Below are 12,032 nucleotides of genomic sequence, written 5' to 3'. Positions count from 1 at the left end.
GGAAAACAGTAGAGAAGTGAGTTGGTAGTGAATAGTTTGCCCTGACAGCAGATGACTGATTTTTTCTGAGTATTTATCTTAAGGCTTAATGGTAGAAGGCTTTGTTATAGTTGAGCCTGAAGTACTACAGTAATTCTTCATGGAAGGCCTCCTGTCACTGCTGCAAGCAGTGCCTTCATTACTTCCACAGCAACTTGTTTCATATTTCAGGTGTTAAAATCTATTGCAAACACTACATTGAAAGTTTTCCAAAAATATTACTTTTATGCAAACTTTTAACTTTACAGGGGCAGTTGTTATATCTTTCTAATGCACCATGTTTAATTTTAGGTCATAATGCCATAATAATAATACTTCATCCTTAAAGTGTCTCATTGACTTTAGACCACAACATCACTGTGAAGTAGTTAAATCCTGAGACTGAAAAACTACAAAAGAGGTTCAGAGTTACTCATCCAGACTAAGTGTCATCCACAGGAGTTCTCATTTAAGGCTGTAGTAATATTTGGGAATGCTTGGTCTGCCAATTTTCCTCTTAGTCACAGCATTCACACAAGTTTGGTGTTATACTAGACATTAAACTCTATTGTTTTTCCTCAAGCTGGAAAAACATGCAGGTTTAAGTTTAAGCAGGTGGATAAACCTGGCATAGTTAATTACATAATCAGTGTGCTTGGCATGTAGTACACACACACATACCAGGAGCTTTTCACTCCTGATACTCAGCACTTCACAGGATCAAGCCCTGCATGATCTTGAGGTGGTCAAAAATCTCCAGATCACTAATTTCATCCCTATTTTAAATAGTAGTTTTTTATTATCTTAGAATGTCCACAAATGCTGTAGCTGTGAACATTCAGTTGCAATATATTTATTATCTTCTTGTGTAATAATGGGAGGTTTTTTCACCCTACTTGTTGATCTTTTGATGTTTTGTAGCTTTATGGTTTCCTGTAATAGGAAGTTTAAGTCATAATTCAGTTTAAGTCATAATTCAGTAGCAACATGCTCAGTAACATTTCTGTAATTGGTGACATAGTTAACGCTAAGTGAGAGGTAATCTTCTTATCCAGTATGCCACTACAGCTGCTTAATCAGCAACTTCTAAGGAATAATTCTAAACTATGTTCTGTTTATTTGTGCCCACAAAGACACAAGAAACTCTAAATATTTTCCTATATATAAAAGCGAAGTCTAAGTTTTCAGATGTGCGAGCCTAAGATGCGTTCATCTGCACGGTCAGTTGATTAAAATTATTGCAGAACTTGTGCTGTTTCTCAAGATATTCTGAGTGTCAGAAGGGGCATCCAGCAGTCAGATATAACCCCTGAAGACAGTATCTCTGATCCGTTGCTTTTTCTTTCCTTACAACGTGCTTGAACTCAAATCAACATTGTGTAACAAATCAACCTGCTTGAAAGAACTAGATGGTTTTCTGGTATGTTGTAAGATGTGATACACAATTTTAATGCATTTTAATATCATCAGTATAAAGACTCTATCAACATACACTCCAGTGTTGCATTTCTGCTTACATTTTATGGAATCATAGATTCATTTAGGTTGGAAAAGACTTTTGAGATCATCAAGTTCAACCACAAACCCAACACTGCCGAGTCTAAACACTAAACCATGTTCCTATGTGCCATGTCTGCACATCTTTTAAAGACAGGAAATGCAGAATATGAAGTCACTGCTTGTACCATAGTTCTCAAAAACTGGATGAAAACAAGAAAGAACCATTGAATTAGTACTTTTTTCAGGAGGAAGGAAAACTTGAAAAGCATTTAATTTGCTGATTTGTTGAATTTTCCCAATAGGTTATAAGCTCAATGAGCTCACTTTCAGAATATTGTCTACCCTCTATCCTGCGCACTTTGTTTGATTGGTATAAAAGGCAGAATGGCATAGAAGATGAATCTCATGAGTACAGACCAAGAACAAGCACTAAATCCAAAAGGTATGATTTTGAATATGCATATATGGGTAATTGATAAATTCTATGGTAAAGTGTGTTACATTTCACCCATCAGCTTTTGTGAGGTAACCATTGCTTGAAAGTTATATCTGTTTTCTGCTTGTTCCTGGAACTCTTCTCTTGGCTTCTTGACAGATGGAATAATTGTGTTTTTCACGTTATGCTCCTCCTAGTTCAAACACAATAGTGCTCTAGTGTTTGTCTTACTGATGTTTTGGATTCTTTCATGTCATTTAAAGACTGGTTTGTGTAAACAGTATTTACTCAAGTGATCAGGCAATAATTCTGTGCCACTAGGAAGAATTTTTCTTACATAGCATTCTGCTTACAAGTTAAAATTTCACATATACCTATCCTCAATCCAAAAACTTGAGAATCTGTCAGAGAGTTTCAGCAACACACCTCTTAAAAGTAACAAACACACAAAAATAATGATATCAGTAGTTTGTCAGTGATAAGGCAGCAGGCTGATCTTTGTTATTTTGAGGTCTGGCAGTGTGGTTCAGGTATATTCTTCAAACCTAGAGATTTTCTGGATACTTCAGTGCTATATTTACACACTTCAATGAAACAGCAGGAGAATCAACACTGTCAGACCTGGTGTTTGGAAGTGCATAGGCAATTCTTCACGTTAGGATTATATTAAAACCCTGTAACTATAAAAGGCAGTGATATTTAAGCTAGAACAAAGGGGTAGGAGCCAGGTTTAGATGCCAAGGTAGAAATGGACCTGAATTAGACTCTTTATGTCAGTAGAAGTAGGCAGTATGAGGACATAGTTCATTAATTAGATGTCTGCTTTTGGGTGAGATGAATCCTCTCCTTGAATTGCTTCTTTCTCTCACACAGCTACTTGCTCATAAATAGCTGTCTTCAGGAACTCTGCCCAAAATGTAGCTGAAAGTCAGTTTAGCAGTGAAACAAGGCCACTCTTTCGATTGGTAGTGTTACAGAAAGAATGTATAACCAGTCCTTTCTCCAGTTAATGTAAAACCAAAGAAACCAAAATGCAATTAACTTACTTCATCACTGATCAAGCTGTACTCTTAAATGCCTGTTTTATTACAAACACATAAGTACAATTGAAATCGCTAAAACTCTAAATGTTCATGAGAATTGTGCTGAATTTACAAAAAATCCCACTGAAATCATGTTAAATGCTTCAAATGGACTGCAGAACTCTTCCTTTAATGTTTAATTTTACAAAAAGTACTGTATATTTCATGTAACCTTTTCAGCACACTTTGAAACTTTGATCAGGTGATCCAAATAGGTATTTTTTGGTATTTGTATTGCAAGATATTCACCTCAGACTTTTATTCCTGTGTGTTGTTCTGTGTTTTTGAATCGTTTGACAAATGTTGCCAAAGTTAAAAATTTAACACTGGAACAGTTTTTAAAAGATGTGTGTTGTAGTGTGGTTGTGAATTCTCCATTGGTGCTTTTAAGGCATTTTTCAAAATTCGTGACAAGTCTAAATATTAATTTGATAGCACAAAGTACATTTGCCTCCAAAACACTCTGGAATAATTAAGGATGGTCTAAAGGGTGTCATCAGTGAGGAATTTGAAATGAAATCCATTTGTTAGAATACAGAACTAACAAGTTTCCTTGGTTTTGTTTTGGTTTTTTATTGTTGTGGATTTTTAACTGGGGAAAAAGAAGGAGGAAATGGACAGTGATATTTAAGCATTTGAAAGAATGTCACAGTAACGAGTTAGATTTGGTCTGTTTATCTCAGATTTTAAGAACATAACAGTACATTACTTTCTGGAATGCTGGACTGCAGTTTGAAAGGTAGAACACAATTCCCTGTTATCTGTATTTGTGTAACTGAAGAAGGCATAAAATATGAATTATGACACATCTCCAAAATCTTGTGTTTCTTGGTTTGATTTTGCAGTGATGAACAGCAGAGGGACTATTTAATGGAGAGAAGAGATCTGGCTATTGATTTTATTTTTTCTTTAGTATTAATAGAAGTTTTGAAACAGGTATGAGTTCTTACATTATCTATTAACTAATAGATGATGGAAATTACCAATGCAAGTGAATTTTGGGGTTCTTCTTTCTATTTGCATCTTTAAGATTATACTAAAAACATTAAGTACATTCTGCATGCTTGTTCATTGCTGTCTTTCTTGCACCTGTAGGATAAGTAGTATTCTGTGCTCATAAAGACTTTGCCAAGTCTTTGGAGCTAAAGTATTTCTCTTCAAAACTAAATAAAGCTTAAATGGCTGGCTCATTTTAGCTATTTTATTAGCTACATGCTATTTTAACTGATACCTGTCTGAATGGATGATATCCATGAGTAATACTAGCACTAGTGTAATATATGTGTACTTGTTATATTATATTTTGTGTTTACAGATTCCACTTCATCCTGTAATAGACAGTTTGGTAAATGATGTTATTAACTTGGCTTTCAAGCACTTTAAGTACAAAGAAGGGTAAGGCTCTTTTTCATGTAAAATTTCTATGTGAAAGATACTTCCTTATTTTTTTAATAGTTGTGGTTTAAACAGTATGCTTTCTCAGCTGAGAATTGTGTTTTGTCTTTTGCTAGGTACCTTGGTCCTAACACTGGAAATATGCACATTGTTGCAGATTTATATGCAGAAGTAATAGGTGTTCTAGCTCAAGCAAAGTAAGCAAAATTCAATATATTATTTCCCCCATAAATATGACAAAGTCTACTTGCTTAGTATGTGAATATTCTGATTTTCTCACTTTCTTTAAATATTCTGTAGGAATAAGTCATTTCAGTTCATGGGCCTTCTATTTATCCAGATGTTCTAGAACATAGGCCTCTAGAGAATCACAGGCTTTCTGCATCTAGTCCAGTGATACCAAATAAATTCAACTCAACTACAGCAACATTATTTTTTCTATCTCAGCAATGACGTCTGTAGAAAGCCCAAAGGGCTGAATAAAGCTATTTTAACTAGTTTTTTTGTAGATGCTATTTTTTCTTTGGCTGGGCAAACCTATAAATGGCTATCCTCCTACATAGCAACAATATTAAGGCTCTCTGCAGTTATTTCAGCTCAGAACTTAATGCATCTCCTTCTGAACCCTTCGTCCTTCTTTGAACAGATGACATAAAATACTTTGTGGGTCAGATCTTAAATTTTGAGTCTGAAAACTGTGAAGCTCAGACTCTCATGTACCCAGTATAACATCTCATCATACACTTAAACCACAAACTAAGCAGAGGATGAATTTTACTGTCCTGATATAATGCTATCTGTCTCCTGACATTTTGGTGTTGCTGAGGGTGAGTCTCAGCTCTACAAAACCAGTCAGTTTGGCTTGATGTGGCTAAAACAGTTTGAGTTTCTGGCAATCATGTAAATTCAGCTAAGGCCTTACCAGGTCTAGTAAACTGGCTGAGTCAAATGCAGAAGGAAAAGTTGCATCTGTATCCAAAGCTTCAAGTTGACTGTCAGAGTTCTGAAGGACCTTGCTAAGATGTTTCTATCACTGAAGGGCTCTTCCTTCTAACGTGTTTCTTTCAATTCACTTATGTTGTCTATCAAAGGTGATAACAAAAGTGTGTTACATGCTACACCTAGCCATGAAAATTACATTTTTTTTTATTTTGTCTTAAAAAGGGCAGGAGGTCCTGTTGGATGGTCTTTCTGTATATCATTTTTATGGACAATGTGTCTCCAAAGACACCTTCAATATATTCATGGGGGAGACCAAAACAGAGCCCTTTACCCCATGTTGTTGTAGTTATTAATGCTTAAGTGTTACTGGCTTTTAGAAAAAAAAAAAAAAACTGAAGGGACAAACTGCCTATCTGAATATTTTCAGGGTTATAATATAAACATTTTCTTTTGAAAATATTGCATGTACTTGCAAGATAACTATCTTCCATCATGGATTTTTGAAAAACGAGAAGGGGTTATTTTAATGATATTGTTAGGTCTTATGTAGAAGAGGTGCATGGTAATAAAATAATTTGAAACGTGGTTATCTAAAGGGACTAAGATCAGGCTGTATGCTTTATTTTCTCAGTTTATTAGAAGTGAAAGAAAGCTAAACAAAAAAAATCTGTTCAAATAGCGAGTGAAATGGTATTTTTATACAACCTAAGTTTTATCTTCTTTAGGTTTATCCCAATTTATATACCTTACAATACATTTCAGATATTGATTTTGAACTTTTTGGAACTAACCCATCTGAATTCATAGATTTCCTGCTGTAAAGAAGAAATTTATGGCAGAGCTAAAAGAGTTGCGGCATAAAGAACAAAGCCCGTATGTAGTTCAAAGCATTATCAGTCTTATAATGGGAATGAAATTCTTTCGCATTAAGATGTATCCTGTGGAAGACTTTGAAGCTTCTCTTCAGTTTATGCAGGTAAAATTCTTAAGTGTATAACTGTGATTTCCAGAGCTTTTTGAATGGGCTATCCTTTATCTTTCGTGTAATACTCTAGGAGATTTTCAATATGTCATTTCCACATAAACCTACATGCAGCTACTTTCTGCTTGTTCTGAACCCCTCAGTGCTCCAGCCTCTGGAGAGTGTTGTTCCATACCAACTTTTCATCAGTCATATATATACCTCTAGTCCCTACATCTCACCCTCCAGCTAGAAGAGTTTTTGTTTTGTAGACCCCAGACCTTGCACCCCACCGTCCCACAGCTGTCCCTTGCCCTGTGTCACTGCCCTAGAAGTGTCTCCCTAGCTGCTCACTGCCTCCAGAGTGAATCTTCCAACACTGACACAGTTGCCAGAAAAGAAAGAAACTTCTGATGGAGGAAAACACTGAGGAAGAGACAAAGAATGGGGCAAAAGCTGGATGGAATTTCCTTTGGATATGTTGTGTCCTTTCACGACACCTTCACTCTGCTTCCTGTAGGGTGCATTCTGTACCCTGCTCGTTTAAAAGTCACTAGTACAGAGCATAGTTTTACTATAATGAATGCTTTAAATTAATAGATTGCATGATTTTGCAAAAGGCAAGAAACTATTTCATGTTTCAACATTCTTGCTGGTAATGTACAATTGGTTCTGTTCCCACCAGCAGGTTTCTTTAGCTTAATCTTTCTATTCCCCTGTTTTCTGTTGGGATCACCCTCATGGTTTACATGGTTTGTAGCAACTCATCCAGTAAAATAAATGTTTTATGTAAACCTCTATGTAAAGATTAGCATATTGATGGTGTGAATGGAGAAAACAAAATCAATGTTAGATGCCCTCAAGTAAGGATTTGGCATTGGAATATAGATATACAGGCATACAGACACACTGAGCTATTTCTCTTAAGTCCTGAACAGGAAGCACGCTCTGTATCGGCTTTGCAATATATTCTAAACCATATTTAATAGCACATTTAAGGCATACTTAACAACATAGAAGCAGGTAATTTTTCTTCTTACCTTAGTCCTAATTATGTAGACTCATACCAGTAAGTGCTGACTTAAACTAAGTTATCCTGAGCTGGCAAAATATCAAAGTAATGTGTGTTCAGTGCCCATGACTCGATGAGTGAATGAGTTTGTGGCACAGCTTTATCCAGTGTTTACTACTATTGAAATCTGTGGTAAAACTCTTATATAGCAGAACTGAAAATTTGGATCTCTACCTTCCTCTGCTACAATATCTCAGCACTAAATGAATTCTTACATTTACTACTTTGCATCATAAGATGCACTGTACATGTAGGAAAACCTGGGTTGCTCAGTTTGGTGAAGTACATTTCAACTCTTTGGGCAGTTTGTCTGTTTGAGTATCTCCATGCAGTGTTTCATTTAAAGGCTCTGTCACACCAGCGCTGCTGTAGTAGAGAGAGACACTTTCAAAGGGTGAGCTAATTTCAGGAGTGAACTCCATAAGAGCCTGCCTTCCCCCAAAGAGTGCAGAAGCACCTCAGGAAGGCTGGTTGGAGTGACTGAAGCCATGTATTGTATAATCCTGTTTGCACATAGGAAAAAATATGCATGATCTGAGGTGTAAACTGCTCTGCATAAATGTGCAGAAAAAATGGTCAGTGGGGACCTTCCTTATAAAGTCAGTGGTTGTCTGGGCCTTGAACCTGGAGAAGAAGTAACTTTGGAGGATTTGTCATCCTCAGAGAAGTTGTAGACACAAGTGGGTGGATGCTTATCTCCCCTCCCTCACTTCCTGAGCAACACAGCTGTCTGGAGAGTAGTTTGCTGCATGTTTAGGACAAAGTCTGTTTTTACTTTCTCTCTGAATCCCCAGTTGCAGGCTGGAAATTGTCCTCAAATAGCACAATTCCATATTGACCCTTAATATGCAACAAATCCTAGCAATGAAATTTATTCAAAAATATTTACAGTAAGTTTGTTCATTGCCTTGTGTATCTTACCAGAGAATTACATTCCTTTCCTGGCCTCTCAAAGCATTGTGTAAAGCAGTCCATGTTGACTATCAGTGTTACTCCTGAAGATGGACATAAGGAAGGCATGAGGTCAGCCCCTGAGTCCAACTCCATTTTCAGTCCAAAACATCACCAGGCACAGCTGGAATCAGTGGAGAGTTTCTGGATTAGAGTAACAGCTTCTTGATCTTGACTTATGTCCTGCTTTATGCTTGCTGCAAAATGCAGACTTAGAAGTTAAGAGGCAAATGTTTTCAGTGGGATTTGCAGGATAAAAATAGTCACTGACACATGATACGCATTCAGCAAACATTCAGAGGTCTTTATTCCAGCTGATATGCAATTTATGTTTCTTGTTTGTTTTTGTTTTTTGTTTTTTTTTATTTAGGAATGTGCACATTATTTCCTTGAAGTTAAAGACAAAGATATCAAGCATGCCCTGGCAGGACTGTTTGTTGAAATTCTTGTCCCCGTAGCTGCTGTGAGTTTATTTTTGATGTTGTTTGCATAATTTTTTAAAATTAGATAAAAAGCTTGTGAAATAGTGTTTTACTAACATGAAATTTTCTTTCAGGCTGTTAAAAATGAGGTGAATGTCCCCTGTCTGAGGAACTTTGTTGAAAGCCTGTATGATACAACACTTGAACTTTCATCACGAAAGAAACACTCATTGGTTAGTAACCCTAAGAAGCAGGGGTTAAAATTCTTTGTCACAAATGTTTCTGAGCAAGACTCTTGGGAAATTGCAAAATGTTTTATCTGCATTTGCCTGTAACCAATACATTTCTATTTGCAGGGAAGATTATTGTGTTCACAGAAAATAACTGTACTTATTTTACTCATAATATGATCTAAATTAATCTAAATCAAACATGTTTTCACCTTCTGGTTCTGTGATTATTAAATGGTTAGGTTTTCTCATAGTTATGTGTAAACATTAGGAGAAGAGGAGAAAGAATAGAGTTCACTTCTTGTCAAGCAAGAACAAATGAGGCATGTGGGAACAACTCTTTCACAGGGCTTAAATAATACATTGTAGGAAGAAAAAAATGTATAACACATGCCCTTTTAAATCCATAACTTGGCTACTGTGTAGCTGCCTATTTCATTTTTTTGTGTGTGAGATGAACAGTGGCACTGCAGTGTATTTTTGGAATCATGAGATGATCTGAATTAAATGAGGATCTGAGTCAGTTTGATGCTGGCTACCTTAAGCAGTCTGTCTCTCCAACTGGGTCAGCGCCCGCCAGCAGTGTGGCATTAGCTAATTCATTTTGAAGTCTTGAACCTTTTAAGTAAAGAAAGTTTGTCATTTGTCCTCCCTCATTCTACGGGAAAGTCAAAAAGACTTCCCTGTTTCCAGTTCCTTTGGCAAATGCTGGTGACTGGCGCTAGTGAAACTGCTGGGAGGACTGCAGGAGTGTGCTTGAGCTCTCTGCCTGTTAAAACATTCCCAGGGGACAGTCAGATCATCCCCTGGGGTGCAGTCCTGATCCAGTTTGAATTAGTGGGAGGCTAGAGATGGATTTCTGATTTCGCTCTGCTTGTGTTTGTGTGGCTCTGTTCCACTCTACTGAGTTAATAAAACATTGTTGGAACTGCAGGAGGGTAGAGCTTTTCTGTACAGTTTTTACATGAAATAGAACTTCCCAAGCTGTGGCCAGACTTGCCAAAGTCAATACTAAGTTCTTGAGAAAGGATTGTGCAGCTGGGCCTTTGATTTTGATTGCTTGTCTACACATACCACACTGGAGGCTACATAGTTAAAAGTGACAAAATAGAATAGATTCTTGTGAGGGTGTGATTAGAAATACAAACATTTCAAGGAGGAGGAGGAGGGGAAAGGCAAACAGTTGACAGAAATAGCTGCAGTGCATATTTCCAGGCTTCCAGGAAGAAAGAACACTCCTTAAAGTCTGAACAGGAGCAAGATCAGTGTTTGGTGAATCCATGTGCTAACTGTACAGATGGGATGGGGCAATTTATCTCGCTCCATTTTCTATCTAGTCATTAAGGTTCTCCTGGTAGTGAATGGAGAGAATTAGGAAATTCCAGGAGATGGTTTATCTTCCCTCCTAGGGATCTTCCTTAGGATGGGTTGTAACACTCTTGGAATGTTACTAAACTCTGTGATCCCATCAAGTACTCAACTGTATAGTAAGAAAGTCTTCTGTGAGAAGACTTCAGTAATCCACTCCCATATGTATTTTGGACATGAATATTATAAAAATAAAATCTAATGTACATTTTCCATTTGCTCAAGAAATTACATTTAACCTAGCTATAGACAGTTTATGTTACATGTTGCGGGAACAGAAGCTGAGATTTGTGATGTGTTTATTCTTTGAGCCGTGACTGAAGTTAGAATTTAGAGATAATTTTTAGAATAATTAATTTTAAATTGAGTGTTACCTTATTTTTGATTAACACCTTTTACGTCCTGACAGGATATATTAGCAATACAACTAAAACCTTAGTGTTACTGAAATACTGGAGTCAGTTTCAAAATTAATAGGTGCATTTTAGCTTATTTTTTTAGTGTAACATTTACAAGATAAATGTTAAAGTAAGTGTTGACAAAGGGACTGGGTTCCAGTATTTCAGATTCTGTCTTCTACTTTGCTTCTTTTTGGTTTTCACTTCACAAGAGGTAACTCCCAGCAGATCCAGGCATTCCCTATATTTTAACACAGTTCTTTAGGGGGCTTGTTGTGTCTCTCAGTAAGTATTGTGACTGCAGATTTTGAGGAGTAATAGTCCTCTGATTCACAAGTTCCAACAATCTCTGTGGGTCCTGTTCTTATATTAATAAAGTTTAGTTATTTCCATGCTATTATTTCTCAGTAAACTGATAGAACTTAGCCCTGAGAGTCTATAAAACTGTGCCCTATCTTTGGGATTTCTTATACTGCTATGAGTACACATTTGGTTGGTTTTAATTCATCCATGAAACATATCTGTAACAGCTTTAGAGAAGGCTCCTTTTAAGTTGTACCACTGATGAATGTGTTTATGTTGGCTAACTTGTATTGCCCAAAATGGAGGAGTTAGAACTTCAAGTTTACAGTAGCTCTAGTAAGTTACTTTTATGTTGTGTAGACATGCAAATAACACTGTATCGACATCCATTTCCTGTTTAGGCTTTGTACCCTTTGGTAACCTGCCTGCTTTGTGTTAGTCAGAAGCAGTTCTTTTTAAACAGATGGCATATTTTCCTCAACAACTGCCTGTCCAATCTCAAGGTTAGTATATCCTGGTTTTAATGTTATATTGAAACTTCACTATGCACTATTGATCTGTTGCATAGCCTTCTTAGGTAAATATGCTGAGTTATTGCTATTATCTGTTCCCATACATAATTTTATTCCTGACAGTACAAGTTCTTATCTGTGCAGATTTTTTCAGTAGCAAAAAAAGGATTCTTGGACCTAGTGTGAATTTCTAGTGTTCCTCTAGCTCAAACCAAGCCTGAGTCAAACACCTGTGAAACAGACAGAATTGCTGATGAAAGTTATTAGGTTGAGTGACATACCAAAACTGATCCAACATAGCTGAAAATGTGACTAAATTAAGAAAGTGTTTGGCCACTACCTTCTCAGTACAGAGAAAGTGATGCCCCAGCCATTGAAACACTCTCTTCACCAGACAGATGGGCACCTTAAAACCCAAGCCAAACTCACAGCTGGAAGAAGA

At 36.7% G+C, this 12,032-nt stretch overlaps 1 protein-coding gene across 8 annotated transcripts in view; it reads left to right on the top strand.

Annotated features, from left to right (window-relative positions):
* Positions 1–12,032, top strand: part of FRY (FRY microtubule binding protein) — a 227,936-nt gene that overhangs the window by 117,875 nt on the left and 98,029 nt on the right. For all 8 annotated transcript variants that reach the window (XM_069012422.1, XM_069012413.1, XM_069012369.1 and 5 more), the window contains 8 exons: positions 1,821–1,960; positions 3,882–3,972; positions 4,352–4,431; positions 4,548–4,628; positions 6,181–6,349; positions 8,728–8,820; positions 8,914–9,012; positions 11,480–11,581. In XM_069012422.1, the coding sequence (XP_068868523.1) occupies positions 1,821–1,960; positions 3,882–3,972; positions 4,352–4,431; positions 4,548–4,628; positions 6,181–6,349; positions 8,728–8,820; positions 8,914–9,012; positions 11,480–11,581 (855 nt within the window). The remainder of the gene's footprint in view (positions 1–1,820; positions 1,961–3,881; positions 3,973–4,351; positions 4,432–4,547; positions 4,629–6,180; positions 6,350–8,727; positions 8,821–8,913; positions 9,013–11,479; positions 11,582–12,032) is intronic.

Source organism: Aphelocoma coerulescens, chromosome 1 (assembly GCF_041296385.1).
Source record: "Aphelocoma coerulescens isolate FSJ_1873_10779 chromosome 1, UR_Acoe_1.0, whole genome shotgun sequence".
NCBI lineage: Eukaryota > Metazoa > Chordata > Aves > Passeriformes > Corvidae > Aphelocoma > Aphelocoma coerulescens.
Note: the sequence above shows the minus strand (reverse complement) of the source record. Positions and strands in the feature narration are given on the sequence as shown.